The sequence below is a fragment of the Ranitomeya imitator genome, chromosome 8, assembly GCF_032444005.1.
Source record: "Ranitomeya imitator isolate aRanImi1 chromosome 8, aRanImi1.pri, whole genome shotgun sequence".
NCBI classification, from domain to species: domain Eukaryota; kingdom Metazoa; phylum Chordata; class Amphibia; order Anura; family Dendrobatidae; genus Ranitomeya; species Ranitomeya imitator.
The window spans coordinates 81,370,686-81,398,281 of NC_091289.1; the positions used below are offsets into that span (position 1 = coordinate 81,370,686).

General features: G+C 45.8%; 1 protein-coding gene across 3 annotated transcripts in view; it reads left to right on the forward strand.

Moving 5' to 3' along the window:
- The window catches only part of LOC138647839 (transcription factor 20-like), a 421,475-nt gene that overhangs the window by 209,177 nt on the left and 184,702 nt on the right, over positions 1-27,596 (forward strand). For 2 of the 3 annotated variants that reach the window (XM_069737120.1, XM_069737121.1), the window contains one exon: positions 11,927-17,312. In XM_069737120.1, coding sequence (XP_069593221.1) covers positions 11,946-17,312 — 5,367 coding nt within the window. In that variant the 5' untranslated portion in view covers positions 11,927-11,945. Of the gene's footprint in view, positions 1-8,431; positions 8,507-11,926; positions 17,313-27,596 lie in introns of those variants that run through there. The other variant, XM_069737122.1, reaches the window with a different exon arrangement.

Consider the following 27,596-nt stretch of genomic DNA (forward strand, 5'->3'; position numbering starts at 1 on the left):
CAGAGCCCCCAGGCCGACCAGGATGAGCCACATGAAAGGCACGAACAAGATCGGGAGCATGGACATCAGAGGCAAAAACCCAGGAATTATCCTCCTGAGCATAACCCTTCCATTTAACCAGATACTGGAGTTTCCGTCTTGAAACACGAGAATCCAAAATCTTCTCCACAATATACTCCAATTCCCCCTCCACCAAAACCGGGGCAGGAGGGTCAACAGATGGAACCATAGGTGCCACGTATCTCCGCAACAATGACCTATGGAAGACGTTATGTATGAAAAAAGAATCTGGGAGGGTCAGACGAAAAGACACAGGATTAATAACCTCAGAAATCCTATAAGGACCAATGAAACGAGGTTTAAACTTCGGAGAGGAAACCTTCATAGGAATATGACGAGAAGATAACCAAACCAGATCCCCAACACGAAGTCGGGGACCCACACGGCGTCTGCGATTAGCGAAACGTTGAGCCTTCTCCTGGGACAAGGTCAAATTGTCCACTACATGAGTCCAAATCTGCGGCAACCTGTCCACCACAGTATCCACACCAGGACAGTCCGAAGACTCAACCTGTCCTGAAGAGAAACGAGGATGGAACCCAGAATTGCAGAAAAATGGCGAAACCAAGGTAGCCGAGCTGGCCCGATTATTAAGGGCGAACTCAGCCAAAGGCAAAAAGGACACCCAGTCATCCTGATCGGCAGAAACAAAGCATCTCAGATAGGTTTCCAAGGTCTGATTGGTTCGTTCGGTCTGGCCATTAGTCTGAGGATGAAAAGCCGAGGAAAAAGACAAGTCAATGCCCATCCTACCACAAAAGGCTCGCCAAAACCTCGAAACAAACTGGGAACCTCTGTCAGAAACGATATTCTCTGGAATGCCATGCAAACGAACCACATGCTGGAGAACAATGGCACCAAATCAAATTTGGGCACCGGTGCTCAGGAAGGATATAATGGAACTAGAGAGAGTACAAAGGAGGGCAACAAAATTAATAAAGGGGATGGGAGAACTACAATACCCAGATAGATTAGCGAAATTAGGATTATTTAGACTAGAAAAAAGACGACTGAGGGGCGATCTAATAACCATGTATAAGTATATAAGGGGACAATACAAATATCTCGCTGAGGATCTGTTTATACCAAGGAAGGTGACGGGCACAAGGGGGCATTCTTTGCGTCTGGAGGAGAGAAGGTTTTTCCACCAACATAGAAGAGGATTCTTTACTGTTAGGGCAGTGAGAATCTGGAATTGCTTGCCTGAGGAGGTGGTGATGGCGAACTCAGTTGAGGGGTTCAAGAGAGGCCTGGATGTCTTCCTGGAGCAGAACAATATTGTATCATACAATTATTAGGTTCTGTAGAAGGACGTAGATCTGGGGATTTATTATGATGGAATATAGGCTGAACTGGATGGACAAATGTCTTTTTTCGGCCTTACTAACTATGTTACTATGTTACTTTGTAAATCAGAGGAGGAAGGCAACTTGGACAAGGGTACCAGATGGACCATCTTAGAAAAGCGATCACAGACCACCCAAATGACTGACATCTTTTGAGAGACGGGAAGATCTGAAATAAAATCCATAGAGATATGTGTCCAAGGTCTCTTCGGGACCGGCAAGGGCAAAAGCAACCCACTGGCACGAGAACAGCAGGGCTTAGCCCGAGCACAAATCCCACAGGACTGCACAAAAGAACGCACATCCCGCGACAGAGATGGCCACCAAAAGGATCTAGCCGCTAACTCTCTGGTACCAAAGATTCCAGGATGACCAGCCAACACTGAACAATGAACCTCAGAGATCACTTTATTTGTCCACCTATCCGGGACAAACAGTTTCTCCGCTGGACAACGATCAGGTTTATTAGCCTGAAATTTTTGCAGCACCCGCCGCAAATCAGGGGAGATGGCAGACACAATTACTCCTTCCTTGAGGATACCCGCCGGCTCAGATAAACCCGGAGAGTCGGGCACAAAACTCCTAGACAGAGCATCCGCCTTCACATTTTTAGAGCCCGGAAGGTACGAAATCACAAAGTCAAAACGGGCGAAAAACAGCGACCAACGAGCCTGTCTAGGATTCAAACGCTTAGCAGACTCGAGATAAGTCAGGTTCTTATGATCAGTCAATACCACCACGCGATGCTTAGCTCCTTCAAGTCAATGACGCCACTCCTCGAATGCCCACTTCATGGCCAGCAACTCTCGGTTGCCCACATCATAATTCCGCTCAGCAGGCGAAAACTTCCTGGAAATAAAAGCGCATGGTTTCATCACTGAACAATCAGAACCTCTCTGCGGCAAAACAGCCCCTGCTCCAATCTCAGAAGCATCAACCTCGACCTGGAACGGAAGAGAAACATCAGGTTGACACAACACAGGGGCAGAAGAAAAACGACGCTTCAACTCTTGAAAAGCTTCCACAGCAGCAGAAGACCAATTGACCAAATCAGCACCCTTCTTGGTCAAATCGGTCAATGGTTTGGCAATACTAGAAAAATTGCAGATGAAGCGACGATAAAAATTAGCAAAGCCCAGGAACTTTTGCAGACTTTTCAGAGATGTCGGCTGAGTCCAATCATGGATGGCTTGGACCTTAACAGGATCCATCTCGATAGTAGAAGGGGAAAAGATGAACCCCAAAAATGAAACCTTCTGCACACCAAAGAGACACTTTGATCCCTTCACAAACAAAGAGTTAGCACGCAGGACCTGAAAAACCGTTCTGACCTGTTTCACATGAGACTCCCAATCATCCGAGAAGATCAAAATGTCATCCAAGTACACAATCAGGAATTTATCCAGGTACTCTCGGAAGATGTCATGCATAAAGGACTGAAACACTGATGGAGCATTGGCAAGTCCGAATGGCATCACTAGATACTCAAAATGACCCTCGGGCGTATTAAATGCAGTTTTCCATTCATCGCCTCGCCTGATTCGCACCAGATTATACGCACCACGAAGATCAATCTTGGTGAACCAACTAGCCCCCTTAATCCGAGCAAACAAATCAGATAACAAAGGCAAGGGGTACTGAAATTTAACAGTGATCTTATTAAGAAGGCGATAATCTATACAAGGTCTCAGCGAACCATCCTTTTTGGCTACAAAAAAGAACCCTGCTCCTAATGGCGACGATGACGGGCGAATATGCCCCTTCTCCAGAGATTCCTTCACATAACTGCGCATAGCGGTGTGCTCAGGCACGGATAAATTAAACAGTCGACCTTTTGGGAATTTACCACCAGGAATCAAATTGATAGCACAATCACAATCCCTATGCGGAGGTAGGGCATCGGACTTGGGCTCATCTAATACATCCCGGTAATCAGACAAGAACTCTGGAACCTCAGAAGGGGTGGATGACTAAATTGACATCACCATGTACCCCCTGACAACCCCAGCTGGACACCGACATGGATTTCCAATCCAATACTGGATTATGGGCTTGTAGCCATGGCAACCCCAACACGACCACATCATGCAGATTATGCAACACCAGAAAGCGAATATCCTCCTGATGTGCAGGAGCCATGCACATGGTCAGCTGGGTCCAGTATTGAGGCTTATTCTTGGCCAAAGGCGTAGCATCAATACCTCTCAATGGAATAGGACACTGCAAGGGCTCCAAGAAAAACCCACAACGCTTAGCATATTCCAAGTTCATCAAATTCAGAGCAGCGCCTGAATCCACAAACGCCATGACAGAATATGATGACAAAGAGCAGATCAAGGTAACGGACAGAAGAAATTTTGACTGTACCGTACCAATGGTGGCAGACCTAGCGAACCGCTTAGTGCGCTTAGGACAATCAGAGATGGCATGAGTGGAATCACCGCAGTAGAAACACAGCCCATTCAGACGTCTGTGTTCTTGCCGTTCAACTCTGGTCAAAGTCCTATCGCACTGCATAGGCTCAGGTTTAAGCTCAGGTAATACCGCCAAATGGTGCACAGATTTACGCTCACGCAAGCGTCGACCGATCTGAATAGCCAAAGACATAGACTCATTCAAACCAGCAGGCATAGGAAATCCCACCATGACATCCTTAAGGGCTTCAGAGAGATCCTTTCTGAACATAGCTGCCAGCGCAGATTCATTCCATTGAGTGAGCACTGACCATTTTCTAAATTTCTTGCAATATACCTCTATCTCATCCTGACCCTGACAAAGAGCCAGCAAATTCTTTTCTGCCTGATCCACTGAATTAGGCTCATCGTACAGCAATCCGAGCGCCAGGAAAAACGCATTGATATTACTCAATGCAGGATCTCCTGGCGCAAGAGAAAATGCCCAGTCCTGAGGGTCGCCGCGCAAAAAAGAAATAATAATCAAAACCTGTTGAACTGGATCACCAGAGGAACGAGGTTTCAAGGCCAGAAATAACTTACAATTATTTTTGAAACTCAGAAACTTAGTTCTATCTCCAAAAAACAAATCAGGAATAGGAATTCTTGGTTCTAACATAGACTTCTGATCAATAGTGTCTTGAATCTTTTGTACTCTTGCCGAGAGGTGATCCACAAATGAAGACAGACTTCTAATGTCCATCGCTACACCTGTGTACTGAACCACCCAAATGTCTAGGGGAAAAAAAAGACAAAACACAAAGCCAAGAAAAAAAAATGGTCTCAGAACTTCTTTTTTCCCTCTATTGAGAATCATTAGTACTTTTGGCTTCCTGTACTGTTATGAGAGGCAATTCAGTATCAATGGACATGGAGGTCAGAGCACATACAGTGATCTGACAATAACCCAAAATAATAGAACGAGCTCTGAGACGTGGGAACTCTGCAGACCGCAATCCCTGATCCTCTCCAAACACAACTAGAGGCAGCCGTGGATTGCGCCTAACGCTACCTATGCAACTCGGCACAGCCTGAGAAACTAGCCTGAAGATAGAAAAAATAAGCCTACCTTGCCTCAGAGAAATACCCCAAAGGAAAAGGCAGCCCCCCACATATAATGACTGTGAGTAAGATGAAAAGACAAACGTAGGGATGAAATAGATTCAGCAAAGTGAGGCCCGATATTCTAGACAGAACGAGGATAGGAAAGATAACTTTGCGGTCTACACAAAACCCTAAAGAAAACCACGCAAAGGGGCAAAAAGACCCTCCGTACCGAACTAACGGCACGGAGGTACACCCTTTGCGTCCCAGAGCTTCCAGCAAAACAAATAGACAAGCTGGACAGAAAAAATAGCAACAAATAGCAAAGAAGCACTTAGCTATGCAGAGCAGCAGGCCACAGGAATGATCCAGAGAAACACAAGTCCAACACTGGAACATTGACAGGAAGCATGAATCAAAGCATTAGGTGGGGTTAAGTAGAGAAGCACTTAACGACCTCACCAGATCACCTGAGGGAGGAAACTCAGAAGCAGCAGTACCAGTTTCCTCCACAAACGGAAGCTCCCAGAGAGAATCAGCCGAAGTACCACTTGTGACCACAGGAGGGAGCTCTGCCACAGAATTCACAACAGTATCCCGGAGAACATCGTTTCTGACAGAGGTTCCCAGTTTGTTTCAAGGTTTTGGCGATCCTTTTGTGCTAGGATGGGCATTGATTTGTCTTTTTCCTCGGCTTTCCATCCTCAGAGAAATGGCCAAACCGAACGAACTAATCAAACTTTGGAAACATATCTGAGATGCTTTATTTCTGCTGATCAGGATGATTGGGTGTCCTTTTTGCCGTTGGCTGAGTTCGCCCTTAATAATCGGGCCAGCTCGGCTACTTTGGTTTTGCCGTTTTTCTGCAATTCTGGTTTCCATCCTCGTTTCTCTTCAGGGCAGGTTGAGTCTTCAGACTGTCCTGGTGTAGATACTGTGGTGGATAGGTTGCAGCAGATTTGGACTCATGTGGTGGACAATTTGACATTGTCCCAGGAGAAGGCTCAACGTTTCGCTAACCGCCGGCGCTGTGTGGGTCCCCGACTTCGTGTTGGGGATTTGGTTTGGTTGTCGTCTCGTTATGTTCCTATGAAGGTTTCCTCTCCTAAGTTTAAGCCTCGTTTTATTGGTCCGTATAAGATTTCTGAGGTTATCAATCCTGTGTCATTTCGTTTGGCCCTTCCTGCTTCTTTTGCCTTCCATAATGTGTTCCATAGGTCGTTATTGCGGAGATACGTGGCGCCTGTGGTTCCATCCGTTGATCCTCCTGCCCCGGTGTTAGTTGAGGGGGAGTTGGAGTATGTGGTGGAGAAGATTTTGGATTCTCGTGTTTCGAGACGGAAACTCCAGTACCTGGTCAAGTGGAAGGGTTATGGTCAGGAAGATAATTCCTGGGTTTTTGCCTCTGATGTTCATGCTGCCGATCTGGTTTGTGCCTTTCATTTGGCTCATCCTGGTCGGCCTGGGGGCTCTGGTGAGGGTTCGGTGACCCCTCCTCAAGGGGGGGTACTGTTGTGAATTCTGTTGTCGGGCTCCCTCCTGTGGTCATGAATGGTACTTCGGCTGGTTCTGTCCATGGACTTCCTCTGGTGGGTGTTTCTGAGTTTCCTTTCACAGGTGACGAGGTTAATTCGTTAGCTGCTGCTCTATTTAACTCCACTTAGATCTTTGCTCCAGGCCACCTGTCAATGTTCCAGTATTGGTCTAGTTCACTCCTGGATCGTTCTTGTGACCTGTTTTCCCATCAGAAGCTAAGTTCCAGCTTGTATTTCTTTGGTTTGCTATTTTTCTGTCCAGCTTGCTATTTAATTTGTTGTCTTGCTTGCTGGAAGCTCTGGGACGCAGAGGGAGCGCCTCCGCACCGTGAGTCGGTGCGGAGGGTCTTTTTGCGCCCTCTGCGTGGTCTTTTTGTAGGTTTTTGTGCTGACCGCAAAGTAACCTTTCCTATCCTCGGTCTGTTCAGTAAGTCGGGCCTCACTTTGCTTAATCTATTTCATCTCTGTGTTTGTATTTTCATCTTACTCACAGTCATTATATGTGGGGGGCTGCCTTTTCCTTTGGGGAATTTCTCTGAGGCAAGGAAGGCTTTATTTTTCTATCTTCAGGGCTAGCTAGTTTCTTAGGCTGTGCCGAGTTGCATAGGGAGCGTTAGGCGCAATCCACGGCTATTTCTAGTGTGGTTGATAGGTTTAGGGATTGCGGTCAGCAGAGTTCCCACGTCCCAGAGCTCGTCCTTATTATCAGTAACTATCAGGTCATTCCGTGTGCTCTTAACCACCAGGTCCATTATTGTCCTGACCACCAGGTCATAACATCTCCCTCTTCAAGTGTGTCTACACCGAAGCCACGCCCTGGCAAACTAATTTTTGACAGATCCGGAAAAAACTGATGAAATGTTAGGACATCAGACACAATGCGGCGCTAATACAACTCTATCAGGAAAAACGGATCCGGCGGAAAAAAAAAAGATCCGTTATTTTAAAAAATTCACCGGATTGTGCCTGATTCCAAAAAACTGATGTGTGAAAGTAGCCTAAAACAGCAAAATGGATTTCTACAAGAAACATAAGGATTTCCTTGGCATTAATAAGAACCTGTCACTCCGTTCTTTCGATATGAGTTAAAAATGTGGTTCAGTAGGGCCTGAGCTCTGCTTTTCATCAGTACCTTTTATATCCCCCAATTCCCCACCTTTGTTTAGAAAATACCTTAGTAATCTCTCCGTTTTCGTATGTCAATCACCCCATCCAATGGGCGGGGCCTAATCACCGTCTCTCCTCCCGCTCCTCGGCGTGTTTGACGTAACTAGATCTGTGAATAGCACAGCTCCCGTTCAGTTTCTGCGCGTGCACATTGAATTTGCCTCTAGCGCCTGCGCAGTATGCTTTGACCAATTGTGGGCAATGCATGAAATCATTACTGCGCCCGCGCCCGCTTTTGACCCAATGCTGTGCCCCAGAACATACTGCGTGAGAGGCCACTTAAATGCGCAGGCGCAGAAAGCAACAGTAACGCAGGACAGAAGATAAATTAATACGTAGAGGAAGGCAGGAGGTAGGGAGAAACGGCGATTAGGCCCCGCCCATCGGACCGTCCCAGGGTGATTGACACACGAAAACGGTGAGATTACGAAGTTATTTTCTCAGCAAAGGTGGGGAATCGGGAGCTATGAAAGGTACTGATGAAAAGCAGAGCTCAGGCACTATTGAACCATATTTTCATCATATCGAAAAAAACGGGGTGACAGGTTCCCTTTAATGCATGGCGTTAGTGTAAAACCTTGTGACTTTTGCACCCTTTGCCGGGTGAATTAGCAGCTGGGCCTGTTCTCCACACATTGGCCTCACAGGATGGAGCCCGCCTTGCTCCTGCTGCACAGCAGCACTGCCCTCTCATCATGGGCCCCACAGAGTGGCGAGTGGCTCGGTACCATCCATCACAGTACCCGTATGACACCATAGCTAGTAGGCTGTGTTATCAATAAAGCTAGGCGAAGACAGGAAAAAAATTGCGCCTTTCCAGAAGCTACAGGAAGTGATGTCAGAGGATGGCCGTGGTGTGTGTGCAACTGATGAGGGAGAGCTAGAGCGCAGCAGGCTGCAGGTACGGCTGCTGGGCGAGGACCGCAACCATAGCGGTGACACGATGACGCTCGGAGCGGGCAGTTCCCCGCCTGTGTGAGCTGCGCCTGCGGTGTACGCTCCTGTGTGAAGTGTGTAGCACCAGGACACACGGTGTCGGCGCCGACGTCAGAGGCCTCTGCTGGGACTGAGGGGTGGCTGTACGCCCTGTCCCTGCTGCACATGTGCCCTCTGCCAGCTGTGTAGTACATTGTTTCCTGCAGTGCAGGGTCCCTTCCCTCAACCTAAGGGCTCGTTCAGACCTGCGTGTTATGAGGCCGAGTGTCCGGCAGCACACTGACCTGTAGACTTAGACATGGCTGTCCGCGTGGACCGAGTGCGGTAAATGGACCTGGGATGAGACTGTTCATGTCTCCTGACATACAGTTAACCCCCGATCCCATACAGATCATCCCTATGGCATCCTGATTTTGCAGGTGCATTGCCATTATCCTATGAAACTATGTGATCATGTACATTTTAAACGTTGATGACAATATGGCTGAAAATCATCCTAGCTTTCTGGTGAACTATTTTCACTTGCTCACATGACCCCAGCCTAAATCTGTAGCTCAATGCTATTTTATTATTATTATACATTTTTATAGCGCCATTTATTCCATGGCGCTTTACATATGAATCCTTCATGGATCAGGTCCTTTAGTGCACACATGAAGGCTACCATTGGCGCTGTCAGTGTAGCCTTTACTGCAAACATACCTTCCTGCCTCTAGTCTACATGTCTGCAACCAGCAAAAAACTGGAATTAATTCCCCTTCTTTAGCCTACATGTGCAGTGTTGAGTGGTTTTCTCTTCACTATACGATTTGAGTGACATACCACATGTCTACAACCTAATGCCGCCCTTAATATAAAAAGCTTTAAACCTGAAGACAGGTTGATTTTCTTCTGCCATTACTAATGTGTTCTAATATTGTGTGCAATTGTTTTTGTTATTCAAGGTGCAGGATGGAATTGACATCTTAAAGGGACTCTGTCGGCTCAGAATGACTTCAAACCGAGAACCAAGTCTTACCTCTCAGTGCACCATGGAGAGGCCAATCATTCAAATACACCTTCTCACCTGCCTGTTTTCTCTCAATCTCCAACCCTTTTTCATTGATTGACAGCTCTGGCCTCAGAGAGCCATAGAAGGGTGGAGATAGATGGAAAACCAGCACCTGGGAAGGTGCTCTTGAATGTTTGGCCCGTCATAATGCAACAAGGGCCTGTACTTAGTTTGGACAGTCATTCTGTGCCGACAGTCTCTTTTCATTGTATGTTTTCTGTTAAAGAAAAAAATTCTCCAGCAGTGGTTGTCATAGGTCACACACAATATGGCACTTCTGAAACACGGAGGGCAGAGTAGATGCTAGGGGGGTGACATACCTGCATCCAGAAGCTACAGAGCACTACTCCCTTGTACAGCCAAGTAACATGCATTGGTTTCAGGGCAATTATCTGTGTACTTTGCATACATGGTTTAGGGGACAGATGTTAAATGAGAATGTGTCTATCATGTTATAGGGGATTTGTCATGGTAAGGTTCTCTTGAGACTAGGACATATCTCTGTATCTATTTAGGTATACCTATCCCTCAGCTAAGGTACCTTCACACATAACGATATTGTTAACGATATCGTTGCTATTTGTGACGTAGCAACGATATCGTTAATGAAATCGTTATGTGTGACAGCGACCAACGATCAGACCCCTGCTGGGAGATCATTGGTCGCTGAATAAAGTCCAGAACTTTATTTCGTCGCTGGACTCCCTGGAGACATCGCTGGATCGGCGTGTGTGACACCGATCCAGCGAGGTCTTCACTGGTAACCAGGGTAAACATCGGGTAACTAAGCGCAGGGCCGCGCTTAGTAACCCGATGTTTACCCTGGTTACCATGCTAAAAGTAAAAAAAAACAAACACTAGATACTTACCTACCGCTGTCTGTCCTCCAGCGCTGCGCTCTGCACTCCTCCTGTACTGTCTGTGAGCCGGAAAGCAGAGCGGTGACGTCACCGCTCTGCTTTCCGGCTCCCAGACAGTACAGGAGGAGAGCAGAGAAGCAGAGCGCAGCGCTGGAGGACAGACTGCTGTAGGTAAGTATGTAGTGTTTGTTTTTTTTTACTTTTAGCATGGTAACCAGGGTAAACATCGGGTTACTAAGCGCGGCCCTGCGCTTAGTTACCCGATGTTTACCCTGGTTACCGGCATCGTTGGTCGCTGGAGAGCGGTCTGTGTGACAGCTCTCCAGCGACCAAACAGCGACGCTGCAGCGATTCGGATCGTTGTCGGTATCGCTGCAGCGTCGCTAAAGGCCCCTTCACATTAAGCGACGCTGCAGCGATACCGACAACGATCCGGATCGCTGCAGCGTCGCTGTTTGGTCGCTGGAGAGCTGTCACACAGACCGCTCTCCAGCGACCAACGATGCCGGTAACCAGGGTAAACATCGGGTAACTAAGCGCAGGGACGCGCTTAGTAACCCGATGTTTACCCTGGTTACCATCCTAAAAGTAAAAAAAAACAAACACTACATACTTACCTTCCGCTGTCTGTCCCCGGTGCTCTGCTTCTCTGCTCTCCTCCTGTACTGTCTGTGAGCACAGCGGCCGGAAAGCAGAGCGGTGACATCACCGCTCTGCTTTCCGGCTGACCGACGCTCACAGACAGTACAGGAGGAGTGCAGAGCGCAGCGCTGGAGGACAGACAGCGGTAGGCAAGTATGTAGTGTTTGTTTTTTTTTACTTTTAGGATGGTAACCAGGGTAAACATCGGGTTACTAAGCGCGGCCCTGCTCTTAGTTACCCGATGTTTACCCTGGTTACCAGTGAAGACATCGCTGGATCAGTGTCACACACGCCGATCCAGCGATGTCTCCAGGGAGTCCAGCGACCAAATAAAGTTCTGGACTTTATTCAGCGACCAACGATCTCCCAGCAGGGGCCTGATCGTTGGTCGCTGTCACACATAACGATTTCATTAACGATATCGTTGCTACGTCACAAAAAGCAACGATATCGTTAACAATATCGTTATGTGTGAAGGGGCCTCTAGACTCTATCACAAAGTGAAAGGCTGATCCCATTAAGCTGAGTGGGAGACACTAATTCTTATCTCACTTTTGAAGATCCTGTTTAAGGTACAGTTCAGTGGATACACAGGCATATGTAGGCATCTAGAAGCAATAATAACATCAGTCTTTGTCCTATTGCACGCCCATAGTTATATGTTCTAGTTATATTTTCAAAAATTAAAGTGACAATATGGTTTTTTGGCCTTTTTTTTTTTATTTTTTTTGTTTTATGTATCTCGGTAACCTGAACCTGTAGTAATTATTTATTAGTATGTATTTCTTGGAATTGTTGTAATATGCATTTCTCTATTTTATTTGTATTGCAGGAAGAGAGAGCTTGGCACCATGCAGTCCTTCCGGGAGCAGAGTAACTACCATGGAAATCCGCCTACTTACCCACCAGAAACTCATGGACCCTCAAGGCTGGAAGAATTCAGCCCCCGACAACAGACTCAAATTTTCCAAGGCAGCTATGGAGGACGTCGTAGTGGGGCAGCGACGCCTAATGCTTCAGCTCCAGGAGAAAACTCTACTCTGCAAAATTACCAAGGTTACCGCAAAGAATCAGGTGATTTCTATTACCTAGGCAGCAAAGAAGCAGACACCACAGGGGGTCAGACACAACAGCGTCGGCTACCTGGACCAGTTCAAAGTTATGGTCCACCCCAAGGGAATAGCAGTACCAGCAGCACTGGCTTCAGCGCTCACTATGGGAGAGAGAGTCACCATAGCCAATTTGCAGGACAGCATTCGTCTCCAGCTGGTCTTTCTCAGTACTCACAGGATTTTCCTGGGTCCTTCTCTCCAGGTGGTGGACAGTATTCATCACATGTTTCTAGTCAGCAGCTTAGGCATCAACTTTATCAGTCTCATCAACCTATTTCTCAACCTGGTAATTCACCTGCATCCACGGGAGCTTCACATCTGCAGCAGATTCAACGTTCTGCCAATCTCAGTTCTCCTTCTGGATATCCCCTTCGAATAGGGCAGTTTGGTCAACATTATCAGACTTCACCAGGGTCATCATCTAGTTCCTTTCCTCCACAGAGGTTTGGACAATCCGGAACAAACTATGAAGACTACAGCCCTGGAGGTACTAGCACTCCATACGAGAGTCATTTGTCTGGATCCTCTTATGGGAGTCAACCAGGATATAGTAGCTATTCTAGCCAGCACTTAAAAAACTTTGAGGCAACTAAAATGCCTCAAGGAGGAGCTCAGGCTCAGCAGCAGAACCCTTCTCATTTATTGCAGTACTCAAACTCCTCTAAATTACTATCTCAAAACCAAGCTGGCCAGTATAATCAATCTGAAGTTCCTGTACGTTCACCTATGCAGTTCCAGCAGAATTTTAGCCCAATCTCAAATCCTTCTCCAGCTGCTTCTGTAGTACAATCTCCAAGTTGCAGTTCTACGCCATCACCTTTGATGACCAGTGGTGAAAACATTCAGGGTGGTCAAGGAAATGTCCCTCTTCAATCCAGAAATCGTATATTGTCAATGATGCCGCAATTAAGTCCTAACACGCAAACTCCAAGTTTTAAAGGTTATGGTGTAGAAGGTCAACGCGACAAGTGTTTAACAGATCCAGGTTTGAGTAGTCTTAATGCACTCAGCAGCCAGGTTGCCAACCTGCCTAATACAGTTCAACATATGTTGCTTTCTGATGCTTTAGCACCTCACAAAAAAGGTGGTAAACGGACTTCCAGGAAAACGGACAGCTGTGCCAATTCTGAAACCTCATCTCAAGCTGAAGAGCAATTGAAATCGCCAATGGCAGAGTCTTTAGATGGCAGCTGCTCCAGTAGTTCAGGAGATCCAGGTGAAAGGGTAAGACAGCTAAGCGGCCAGAGCACCAGCTCAGAAGCCGGTTATAAGGGACCTCCTTCAGAAAAACAACCGTCACCTGTTCACACTTGGCAGAATGAATCTTTGGGAAAGACTGCTGTTCAGGATATTGATGCAATTTCCGAGCCAGCAGAAAACTTTCAGGAAATTTCCAAGCCAAGTGAAAAGTCAGTTGGAGTTATTGTTTCAACAGAAACTATGGCAAATAGATCAGAGAAGGGAATTGATGAGGCCACAACACTGATAACTAATGATGATAATCTAACACCACAGCCAGAATTGCCTGAAATAGCAAAAGAGGAAGATCCCAAGAATTGTCCAAATGGCCAAAATGGAGAACCTAATCCTGGTGATTCTGTATCAAGTACAGTAGCTAATGTATCTCTATTAGAAACTGACAAATCTCCTGATGAAGCTGGATTTGAATTCAAGGAAGCATCATCTAATTCTCGAAATGCTGCCATTTTACCCCAACAGCCAAAAAATTCAGATACAGGGACGTTTGTTGGGCAAAGTGAAAGGAAAATGGGAAGAAATGAGAAGTATCCAAGCCTTTTGCAGGAAGTCCTTCAAGGACACCATCAACAAGAAAGAAGATATGTAAGAAATGCACAAGAACAACCAACAGTTACTGAAAGTCCTGATGTTCCCTTAAGGCCTAATGTTCTCATGAACCAGACCAATGACCAAGCTAATCGCATCATGCTTGGGAAGACTTTAGCCCCACATTTAGAATCTTCACAATGGGGACAGTGGGATAGAAAACACACATCAGAAATAAGACAAATCAATTTGGCAGATTATTCTAGTACCAGAAAGATTGAGGGAGAACCTCCAGTATCCTGTCATGAACACAGCAGTGGTCCTTCAGAAAGAAGATCTGTTATCTGTGATATCTCCCCACTTAGACATCTTGTGCGTGATTCATCTAGCTCTCATCATGTTGCCTCTAGTCAAGAAAGACCTCAGGAAGGCAGAGCTGGACAGTCTGTTATTTTGGCCAGTGGAATGTTGTCTTTGGAAACGTCAAATAGCCTAAGTGGAGTTGCTAAAGGAGATGAAACAGAGTCTTCAAAGATTCTCAGAAAGCGATCAGGAGACCAATGTCTGCCATACAGCTCAAAAGAATCCCCCAGAGGAAATGCAAGTCCACGATCCATGACATTTGATTCCAACCAAGAATATAGTTCTCATGGTCGTTCATCTAATCCTAAAAGGGGACCCGGGAGAGTAGGAACTCGAGGAAGATCGCCTGCTCAATCTCAAGATCTTAGTGATAAATTAAAATTGTCCCCTGCAAGAAGTCGTGGTTCATCAGAGATTCATCACATGACTTCAATAGGTCTTTCAGAGCGAGCTAGTCGTGAGGCTTTGTACTCTGCTTTCTTCCAGAATGCTGATAACTCTGCCCTTGGTTACCATACTAACTCACGATCAAGTTCTTACGGGGAGCCTCATCCATCATTTACATCATCTTTGCATTACAAAAGACAGATGTACCAGCAAGAGGAATACAAAGAATGGTTGGGAAGCTCTGCTCAAGCAATACTGTCAGCTTCGCAGCATCGTCAGGATGTACAGAGAAAAAGTCCCAGACAGGAGTCCTTTCATGTTCGAAGTCCTGTTAGGAGTGAAAATGAAGGGATTGCATATGGCCAGGCTGGTTCCTTTCATGAACCTGGTAACTTAGATTTTAGTCGCCAGATGCATATATGTGAAAGTGCAACTTCTACTTTAACAGCTGGAGACTTCAAACAAAATATTCAAAAAACTCCTCCAGGAGATTCTGCTGGTTGGCACCTAGGGCGACAGTCTAATGCAAAGAAAGCTGGTTCTCCATCTAGTGCCAATCAAAAGCCATTCAGTCCTGTTCGGGATTCTGAAACACATGGTCATAGATCCAGTGAACCAACTGAACTTTCTAAATCTGGGTGTAGTACTCATCGGCCTTTAGGACCTGAAGAGGTATCTCACCATAACCCTTTAATTATGAGAAGAAAAGTACGTTCATTCATCTCACCTATTCCAAGCAAAAGGCAGTTGTCTGAAGAGAAAGCACGTCCTATTATTGGCCCTTTAAAAGATGGTTCTGACAGAACACTTGGATCACACATTCGATCACCAAGAGGAAATGACAATGAATATTTTTGTGTGACAGAAGAGCAAACCAAGTCTGGTCTTGAGCAAAGGAGCCCCACAGCAGTGACTCTTTCAAGTCCAACCAAGACAAAAATTCTCCCTCCACGCAAAGGAAGGGGTCTTAAGTTGGAAGCCATAGTGCAGAAAATTACATCACCTAATGTTCGGCGTACTGCAGCCCAGAGTATCTCGGAGAGTGTAGTTGAGCCTGTAACACTTGATGATATTCTGTCTCTCAAGGGTAGGAGTTCTGAGGCTAGTAGTTCCATGGAAGAGACAGCTGAAAGAATAGTGGTTACTGTGTCAGACATTTCTAACAGCGAGGATATAAAAATTCAAAGTCTCTCACCAAAGTCTTTTGAAGCTTGGCCTGTTAATGATGACAAACAGATTAAAAAGGAAATTGAAACACAACTTCTAGAAGACAAGGGCCTCCCGCAAGCTGGGCCTGTAATACAGCAGGCACCCAACCATTACTTGGAAATGATGGGAAACTCTCCAGAACAGAAATGCTCGTTGCCACAGATTCAACCTCCTGAGATGACTGATAAGGAGAAGGTAGTAAAATCACCTTTTCCTGTTATCCCCAAGCAAGCTATTATTCCCCCAAAAGGATACTTTCCATCTGGTAAAAAGAAAGGTCGGCCCATTGGTAGTGTCAACAAGCAGAAAAAGCTGCAGCAGCAGCAGCTTCAGCAACAGAATGCTCAGCAGCAAGTGCAAGACCTTCAGCAATATCAGTCTCCTATTGCAGCAAGCATGGCACCTCTTTCTCCTCCACAAAAAACACAGCTAATACCAGATCAGGTCTTAGAGTCTGAGCCTAAACCAAAAAGGAGGCGAAGGGAAAGAAGGAAGCAACCTGGAACCACTAGGAGGAGGAGGGGAAAGCAAGCAGCTCCTATTATGGCTCCCATTGAACCAGAGATCAAATTAAAGTATGCCAGTCAAACACTTGACAAAGCAGAGACCAAAACCAAATCCTTTTTCCCTTATATTCATGTAGAAAACAAGGAAGAGTTAGGCTTGTCTTGTATCATTATCAATGCTGAAGAGGAAGAGCAGAGATGGAGAAAAGTATCTTCTGTCCAAAAAGATCAAAGGTCCTCATCCTCACAACCTTCTGAGAGTAAAGCTCTTCCAGTCTCAAGCTTTATGGTACAGGGACCAGCTGTCACAGAATCTGCATCAGTTGGTCACCTTGTCTGCTGTTTCTGTGGAAAATGGGCAAACTACAAAAATCTTGGTGATCTTTTTGGTCCTTTTTATACACAGGAATATGCATCTACTCTGTCCAAAAACCCACCACCCAAAAAATCATCCGAAACCCCCCAAAAAGTGAAGGTTCGACACAAAGATACACTGGATGGTTCTAAGAGTGACTCTGATGAAGAGGAGGAGGAGCCACAACAAGCCAGAGAACATCGCAGTTTGTCTGCACATCCCCGTTACAAACGTCGAAATCGTTCTGGAGACTGTGCTTCAAGGCATGCTGTACCTTCTCGTAGAAAAACCACTGATTCTTGTGACCTTGGCTCGTTAGACTCAAGTGGGTTAGTCACTACAGATGGAATCCCTGAGCAAGGATTTCAGATCCCCCAGCTACCTCTTGACAGCAATGAATTCTGGATGCATGAGGCATGTGTCCTGTGGGCCAATGGTGTCTATTTTGTTTGTGGACGATTGTATGGATTGCAAGAGGCTTTTGACATTGCCAGAGAAATGGTAAGTGAGTTAAATGTCATTTTCTCTTGTGTACCATAGTGTTTTGGTTTATTATTTTTTCTCTGTACTTTTATTATGAGAAAACTTAGGTACTACTCAAGGGATGAGCAGAGAGAGATGATTGAACTGAGGAGATCTGACAGATTTGTAGGGTGGTTGCGGTAGAGCGGGGTCACAGAAGGCCGGGTCGCTGCTGTGGGAGACAGACGTCTGTGGCAGGAGTAGGGTGATGTTGCTGGCTCCGGGGTGGGAGAAGGGGGTATCCCAGCGCTCTGAGGCTGCGGGCCATGGGTTGTCAGAAAATGTCGGCAATGAGCGGAGTCCTCGCGCTTCCCATTGATTTCCCAGCTGTGGGCTTCGGGAAAATGACCACCGGTGGTGGCTCATGCGCAGATTGAGATCTCTGCTCCATTGAATGTCTGCTATGGTTTTAATGAAACACCTGTTTTATCAGGAGGTGCTTAAAGGGACACTGTCACCTGGATTTGGAGGGAACAATCTTCAGCCATGGAGGCGGGGTTTGGGGGTTTTTGATTCACCCTTTCCTTACCCGCTGGCTGCATGCTGGCTGCAATATTGGATTGAAGTTCATTCTCTGTCCTCCGTAGTACATGCCTGCACAAGGTGCAATCTTGCCTTGCGCGGGCGTGTACTACGGAGGACAGAGAATGAACTTCAATCCAATATTGCAGCCAGCATGCAGCCAGCGGGTAAGGAAAGGGTGAATCAAAAACCCCGCCTCCATGGCTGAAGATTGTTCCCTCCAAATCCAGGTGACCGTGTCCCTTTAAGAATGACTAGTATACCTACAGCACTGTAGCCTCTACTTTCTCTGATATATGGTATACAGTGGTATAATATCCACTAATGAACTTATAACATAAATTATCATTCTCTAAGTCTGTCTAAACCTTTCAAGACAGTTAAGGGGAATTTGTCACCAGGTTTTTGTCACCTAATCTGAGAGCAGCATGATGTGCAGACAGAGAACTTGATCCCAGAGATGTAGCACGTATTGGGCTGCTTAGGGTACCGTCACACAGTGAAATTTTGATCGCTACGACGGCACGATTCGTGACGTTCGAGCGATATATCTGTGACGTTCGAGCGATATCGCAATGTCTGACACGCTCCTGCGATCAGGGACCCCGCTGAGAATCGTACGTCGTAGCAGATCGTTTGAAACTTTCTTTCGTCGTCTAGTGTCCCGCTGTGGCGGCATGATTGCATGGTGTAACATATATCGTATACTATGTGCGCATAGTAACCAACGGCTTCTACATCGCACATACGTCATGAAATTATCGCTCCAGCGTCGTAGATTGCAAAGTGTGACAGCAGTCTACGACGCTGGAGCGATATTGTTACGACGCTGGAGCGTCACGGATCGTACCGTCTTAGCGATGAAAATTGCACTGTGTGACGGTACCCTTAGTGTAGTTTTGATAAAATCACTGTTTTATTAGGAGATTATTATTAGAGGACTAGTAAACTTACTGCCAAGTAGTCAAATATATTAACCCCTTCCCGACCTTTGACGCAGCGTATGCATCATGAAAACCTGTGCCAATCCGACCTGTGACGCAGCATATGCGTCATGGTCGGATCGCGCTCCTGCAGGCCGGGTGAAAGGGTTAACTGTAATTTCACCCGACCTGCAGGGAAAAGGGGAGTGGTACTTGAGCCCAGGGGAGGGAGGCTTCGCCCCCCCGGCTACGATCGCTCGGATTGGCTGTTGAAAGTAACGTTTCACTTTCAATCAGAGCGATAGTAATATTTCACCAATGAAAATTGGTGAAATATTACAATCCAGCCATGGCCGATGCTGCTATAGCATTAGCCATGGCTGGAGATCGCGATCTGCCCCCTCCATCCTCCGTTCTGTCATTGCTGTCCTCCGCTCCCCTCTGTCCTTTTGTCCACTCCCCCCGCTGTCCGATTTACCCCCCTCATACTTACCGACCTCCGGTGTCCGTCCGTCTGCTCTATGGGCGCCGCCATCTTCCAAAATGACGGGCGCATGCGCAGTGCACCCGCCGAATCGGCCGGCAGATTCGTTACAGGTACATTTTGATCGCTGTGATAGCTTCTATCACAGCGATCAAAATAAAAAAAAATAATAAATAACCCCCCCTTTATCACCCCCATAGGTACGGACAATAATAAAATAAATAACACTAGGGTTAGGGCTAGGGTTAGCGTTAGGGTTAGAACTAGGCTATGTGCACACGGTGCGGATTTGGCTGTGGATCCGCAGCGGATTGGCCGTTGCGGATTCGTAGCAGTTTTCCATCAGGTTTACAGTACCATGTAAACCTATGGAAAACCAAATCAGCTGTGCCCGTGGTGCGGAAAATACCGTGCGGAAACACTGTGCTGTATTTTCCGCGTGCGGATTCCGCAGCGTTTTACACCTGTTCCTAAATAGGAATCCGCAGGTGAAATCTGCACAAAAAACACTGGAAATCCATGGTAAATCCGCAGGTAAAACGCAGTGCCTTTTACCTGCGGATTTTTCAAAAATGGTGCGGAAAAATCTCACACGAATCCGCAACATGGGCACATAGCCTTAGGGTTAGGGTTGAAATTAGGGCTAGGGTTGGAAATAGGGTTAAGAGTAGGCTGTGGTTGGGGTTATGGCTAGGGTTAGTGGTGTGTTGGGGTTAGGGTTGGGATTAGGGTTAGGATTAGGGTTAGGGGTGTGTTGGGGTTAGGGTTGTGGTTAGGGGTGTGTTGGGGTTAGGGTTGTGATTAGGGTTATGGCTAGAGTTGGGTTTTATGGTTATGGGTGTGTTGGGGTTAGTGTTGGAGTTAGAATTGAGGGGTTTCCACAGTTCACGCACATCAGGGGTCTCCAAACGCAACATGGCGCCACCATTGATTCCAGCCAATCTTGTATTCAAAAAGTCAAATGGTGCTCCCTCCCTTCTGAGCCCCGACATGCGCCCAAACAGTGATTTACCTGCACATATGGGGTACCAGCATAGTCAGGACAAACTGGGCAACAATTATTGGGGTCAAATTTCTCCTGTTACACTTGTGAAAATAAAAAATTGCTTGCTAAAACATAATTTTTGAGGAAAGAAAAATGATTTTTTATTTTCACGACTCTGCGTTGTAAACTTCTGTGAAGCACTTGGGGGTTCAAAGTGCTCACAGCATATCTAGATAAGTTCCTTGGGGGGTCTAGTTTCCCAAATGGGGTCACTTGTGGGGGGTTTCTACTGTTTAGGCACATCAGGAGCTCTGCAAACGCAATATAGCGCCCGCAGACCATTCCATCAAATTTTTAATTTCAAGAGTCACTACTTCCCTTCCGAGTCCCGACGTGTGCCCAAACTGGCTCCCCCCCCCCTACCACCCCCACCCCCTGCCCCCCACCCCCCACATATGGGGCATCAGCGTACTCAGGACAAACTGGACAGCAACTTTTGGGGTCCAATTTCTGCTGTTACTCTTGTGAAAATAAAAAATTGCGGGCTAAAAAATATTTTTTGATGAAAGAAAAATGATTTTTTTTATTTTCACGGCTCTGCGTTATAAACTTCTGTGAAGCACTTGGGGGTTTAAAGTGGTCACCGCACATCTAGATTAGTTACATGGGAGGTCTAGTTTCCAAAATGGGGTCACATGTGGGGAGCTCCAATGTTTAGGCACACAGGGGCTCTCCAAACGCGACATGGTGTCCGCTAAAAGATTGGAGCCAATTTTTCATTGAAAAAGTCAAATGGCGCTCCTTCCCTTCCGAGCCCTACCGTGCGCCCAAACAGTGGTATCGGCGTACTCAGGACAAATTGTACAATAAGGTTTGGGGTCCAGTTTCTCTTTTTACCCTTGGGAAAATAAAAAAATTGTTGTTAAAACATCATTTTTGTGACTAAAAAGTTAAATGTTCATTTTTTTCTTCCTTGTTGCTTCTGCTGCTGTGAAGCACCTGAAGGGTTAATAAACTTCTTGAATGTGGTTTTGAGTACCTTGAGGGGTGCAGTTTTTAGATTGGTGTCACTTTTGGGTATTTGCAGCCATACAGACCCCTCAAACTGACGTCAAATGTGAGGTGGTCCCTAAAAAAATGGTTTTGTAAATTTCGTTGTAAAAATGAGAAATCACTGGTCAAATTTTAACCCTTATAACTTCCTAGCAAAAAAAATGTTGTTTCCAAAATTGTGCTGATGTAAAGTATACATGTGGGAAATGTTGTTTATTAACTATTTTGTGTCACATAACTCTCTGGTTTAACAGAATAAAAATTCAAAATTTGAAAATTGCGAAATTTTCAAAATTTTAGCCAGATTTCCATTTTTTTCACAAATAAACGCAAAACTTTTTTACCTAAATTTACCACTAACATGAAGCCCAATATGTCACGAAAAAACAGTCTCAGAACCGTTAGGATACGTTGAAGCATTTCCGAGTTATTACCTCATAAAGGGACAGTGGTCAGAATTGCAAAAAAACGGCCAGGTCATTAAGGTCAAAATAGGCTCGGTCATGAAGGGGTTAATGAGCTCTGTATAACCCTGCCCCCACCACCAACTGGTAGGTTTTTGTGTACACTATACATTGGCAGAAAGCCACCAGTCGGTGGTCTGGACGGGGTTATACAGGACTCGGCTTTTCAGAGAACTGTTGTAAGTGATTTTCATCAAAATGTCAGCAAGAAGTCCGGTAAATGACACATCGCTGTAATCTATACAGCAAGGTCAACCATCAGCACTCAGACAAAGGATGCACGCTCCAAAATCCAAGGATCCAATCGGACAAAAACGTATATAAAGAAGAAAAGGCAGCATCCATACCAGGTGATGATAATCCAAAAATAAGTCCTTTATTCCGCCATAGTGAAAAATACAACGTTTCGGCCTGGTTGGCCTTTGTCAAGTATACACACTGTCAAAAGTAGCCATCTTAAATAGTGTGGAACCCACATGAGCTCCAATCACCATCAAGAGGCGGTCTTTATTAAATATACATTTAATGTGCTTAAATCTCAAATAATATACATATATCTACCAAATAGCAGCTAAACAACACCATCACTATCCATATCATATAGAAATATATACAAGAATAGCATATAATTCAAGATCGCATATAAAAACAAACATCACATAGGTGTATGGTCCAATGGTTGCATTTGTTGTCCGGTTGTCATATCGACATTTCCACCAATCGTATAATGTCCATGGGTCAGTCCCCCTTCTCATCCAATCCCTATGTGTTAGGAGAAAAGGCGCACAAAATAAACCCCCCAATCAGAGCAGAGAGTACAAGGATGCATGTGAATGCCATAGGACGCCGGCGCACGGCACACCATGAGGCCGGTCACCTGACCGCCCCACAGTGATTACCAAATGCGCACGCGCCGGAAATCCCCGACGTCATAGAGCGAAGGAGCGCACGCGCAAGGCGCACCAAGAGAACGACCAACAGGCCGCCCCCCAGCAATCCAAGCGCGCACGCGCCAGTCGCCCCAGAGTCAGCGTCTACTTCAGACCGCCAGACCTGGCAGCGAATCGCGCGGACGGACCAGGCGCCACAGCCCATTGCTATGGCAACCAGCACGTCCACACGCCGCACCAGGCCAGCGCTCAAGACAGACGCTAGCGTGGCCAACTCCATGGCAACCATCCCTCACAAGCAACCGCAATGAAGCAGGCAGGGAGCGCAGGGAGAGAAAAATGCAAGACATAGCAACATATAAACCATACGCTAAAGATAGCAAATAAGGCAACTCCATCCACTCTCTGACTGCCAAATCGCGACCCTATGTACAGAAAAAAGAAAAAAACAAAAATTACTATAAAAACAAGAATACAAATAGCACAATATTAAAACACACACGGAGTAGAGTACGCACACTATACCGAAAAAGGGGGGAATCCTATATATCTGAACAAGACTACCAGACTACCTGTAGCACATAAATATTATAACATAACTATGTAGTGCAAATCTGTAGATTATAGTCCAGATTAAGCCCCTTGGGCTGCAGTGTTCCCAAAACTGAAATCCACCTTAATTCCTTTTGCTTCAGTATAAGATTCCTATCGCCCCCTCTCCTCAGTGTCGGGACCCCATCAATTACTCTAAAACGCAACTGATTGACAGAATGTCTGCACTCACTAAAATGTTTAGGTATTGGCAGGTCAGTTAGATTAGTACGTATCGTGCTCTTATGTTTGCTTATCCGTTGTCTCACTTCCATTGTCGTCTCACCGACATACATAAGTCCACATGGACAGACTATCAAATACACAACGAACTTAGATGAACACGTATATCGTTCCTTAATTATAAATTTTTTACCAGTATGCGGGTGACAAAAACTGTCACCCCTAAGCATATTCCCGCAGCACGCACAATTGAGACAAGGGAAGCTGCCCATCCGAGGGGGGCACAAAGTCCTCTGGATGGCAACTCTCCCAGCCCCAATATCTGATTTAACCAATAAATCTTTAAGATTACGTCCTCGTCTATAAGAGAGAATAGGGCGTGAGCAAAAATCTGGAATCTGAGGTAAACCCCTATGCAAAATCCCCCAATGCTTATTAAGGATATTAGCAATGCCATTGCTGGCCGGGCAATAAGTGGACACAAATGGTACCCGTTTCTGTTTGTCCCCCTTCTGACGTTGTAAATCCTCCTCAGTCAATCTCACCGCCCTATCTCTATGACCCATAACTTTCACTTGTGGGTACCCCCTTCGAATAAATTTGTCACACATTTCATCCAACCTCTTATCACAAATCTGTGTATCAGTGACTATTCTTCGTACCCGAAGAAGTTGACTCCACGGTAGTGAATCCATCATACGTCTGGGATGGTAACTATCATAGGATAGAAGACTGTTCCTATCAGTTGTTTTAATAAAAAGGTCAGTACAAAGTTTGTCATTCTGTTTATAGACCATAGTATCCAAGAACTGTACCCTCTCCATTAAACATGTCATCGTAAATTTCAATTCCGGGTGTATATGATTCAATTCTGTCAGAAAACCAAGGAGGTCCTCATGGGTACCCTCCCAAACACAAAAAATATCGTCAATATAGCGCCACCAGGCCCGGACGTGCCGCCAGAAGCTGGAACTATACACGTGCTGGTCCTCGAGTACCGCCATGTAGATGTTAGCATACGTGGGGGCCACATTGGACCCCATGGCGGTACCCCTCAACTGCTGGTAGTAATCATCCCCAAAGAGGAAAAAATTCCTCCTGAGGATGAACTCCAGCAGTGTGAGGACCAACCGTGCACACTCCGGCGACACGTCCGAGCCCGACAGAGCCACACCGACTGCATCCAGACCCCTCTCATGTTCGATGGAGGTGTACAAAGACACAACATCAAATGACACCAAAAAAGTTGAAGCACAAACCGAGACAGTATTCAATTTCTCCAAAAAATCATTCGTATCACGAATGTAAGAACCAGCAGAGGTTGAGAAAACCCGTAAAATCTTATCCAAAAAAATTGACACCTTGTTACACATGGAGCCCCGACCAGATACAATAGGGCGTCCGGGGGGATTTAATAAATCCTTGTGTATCTTTGGCAATGTGTATAGGACAGGAGTAATAGGCGAATTAACAAACAAAAATTCAGACAGCTTCTGATCGATGAGTCCATTGTTTAGGGAGTCATCGATCAGAAGCTGTAACTCCCTCTGAAAGCCTGCCGTCGGATCACATATAAGTTTCCTGTATACCGCGGTATCTGATAATTGTATCATAATCTCAGCCCTATATTTCACAGTATCCATAACCACTACTGCACCGCCTTTGTCGGCAGGTTTCACTGTAAGTGCAGTATTATTTGAAAGGCGATCTAGCGCTTGTCTCTCAGCCCTGGACAAGTTGTTAAATCCCTGATGACAAAACCGTTCCCTTAATTTTTTGATGTCCCTCTCCACCAAAGTAATATATGACTCGACAAACTGGTTTTTAACATGGGGTTGAAAAGAGCTTTTGTTAAACAAACCAGCTCCTTTAAGCGTAAAACCCCCCACCAGTCATATATTACTTTGGTGGAGAGGGAGTTACAGCTTCTGATCGATGACTCCCTAAACAATGGACTCATCGATCAGAAGCTGTCTGAATTTTTGTTTGTTAATTCGCCTATTACTCCTGTCCTATACACATTGCCAAAGATACACAAGGATTTATTAAATCCCCCCGGACGCCCTATTGTATCTGGTCGGGGCTCCATGTGTAACAAGGTGTCAATTTTTTTGGATAAGATTTTACGGGTTTTCTCAACCTCTGCTGGTTCTTACATTCGTGATACGAATGATTTTTTGGAGAAATTGAATACTGTCTCGGTTTGTGCTTCAACTTTTTTGGTGTCATTTGATGTTGTGTCTTTGTACACCTCCATCGAACATGAGAGGGGTCTGGATGCAGTCGGTGTGGCTCTGTCGGGCTCGGACGTGTCGCCGGAGTGTGCACGGTTGGTCCTCACACTGCTGGAGTTCATCCTCAGGAGGAATTTTTTCCTCTTTGGGGATGATTACTACCAGCAGTTGAGGGGTACCGCCATGGGGTCCAATGTGGCCCCCACGTATGCTAACATCTACATGGCGGTACTCGAGGACCAGCACGTGTATAGTTCCAGCTTCTGGCGGCACGTCCGGGCCTGGTGGCGCTATATTGACGATATTTTTTGTGTTTGGGAGGGTACCCATGAGGACCTCCTTGGTTTTCTGACAGAATTGAATCATATACACCCGGAATTGAAATTTACGATGACATGTTCAATGGAGAGGGTACAGTTCTTGGATACTATGGTCTATAAACAGAATGACAAACTTTGTACTGACCTTTTTATTAAAACAACTGATAGGAACAGTCTTCTATCCTATGATAGTTACCATCCCAGACGTATGATGGATTCACTACCGTGGAGTCAACTTCTTCGGGTACGAAGAATAGTCACTGATACACAGATTTGTGATAAGAGGTTGGATGAAATGTGTGACAAATTTATTCGAAGGGGGTACCCACAAGTGAAAGTTATGGGTCATAGAGATAGGGCGGTGAGATTGACTGAGGAGGATTTACAACGTCAGAAGGGGGACAAACAGAAACGGGTACCATTTGTGTCCACTTATTGCCCGGCCAGCAATGGCATTGCTAATATCCTTAATAAGCATTGGGGGATTTTGCATAGGGGTTTACCTCAGATTCCAGATTTTTGCTCACGCCCTATTCTCTCTTATAGACGAGGACGTAATCTTAAAGATTTATTGGTTAAATCAGATATTGGGGCTGGGAGAGTTGCCATCCAGAGGACTTTGTGCCCCCCTCGGATGGGCAGCTTCCCTTGTCTCAATTGTGCGTGCTGCGGGAATATGCTTAGGGGTGACAGTTTTTGTCACCCGCATACTGGTAAAAAATTTATAATTAAGGAACGATATACGTGTTCATCTAAGTTCGTTGTGTATTTGATAGTCTGTCCATGTGGACTTATGTATGTCGGTGAGACGACAATGGAAGTGAGACAACGGATAAGCAAACATAAGAGCACGATACGTACTAATCTAACTGACCTGCCAATACCTAAACATTTTAGTGAGTGCAGACATTCTGTCAATCAGTTGCGTTTTAGAGTAATTGATGGGGTCCCGACACTGAGGAGAGGGGGCGATAGGAATCTTATACTGAAGCAAAAGGAATTAAGGTGGATTTCAGTTTTGGGAACACTGCAGCCCAAGGGGCTTAATCTGGACTATAATCTACAGATTTGCACTACATAGTTATGTTATAATATTTATGTGCTACAGGTAGTCTGGTAGTCTTGTTCAGATATATAGGATTCCCCCCTTTTTCGGTATAGTGTGCGTACTCTACTCCGTGTGTGTTTTAATATTGTGCTATTTGTATTCTTGTTTTTATAGTAATTTGTTTTTGTTTTTTTCTTTTTTCTGTACATAGGGTCGCGATTTGGCAGTCAGAGAGTGGATGGAGTTGCCTTATTTGCTATCTTTAGCGTATGGTTTATATGTTGCTATGTCTTGCATTTTTCTCTCCCTGCGCTCCCTGCCTGCTTCATTGCGGTTGCTTGTGAGGGATGGTTGCCATGGAGTTGGCCACGCTAGCGTCTGTCTTGAGCGCTGGCCTGGTGCGGCGTGTGGACGTGCTGGTTGCCATAGCAATGGGCTGTGGCGCCTGGTCCGTCCGCGCGATTCGCTGCCAGGTCTGGCGGTCTGAAGTAGACGCTGACTCTGGGGCGACTGGCGCGTGCGCGCTTGGATTGCTGGGGGGCGGCCTGTTGGTCGTTCTCTTGGTG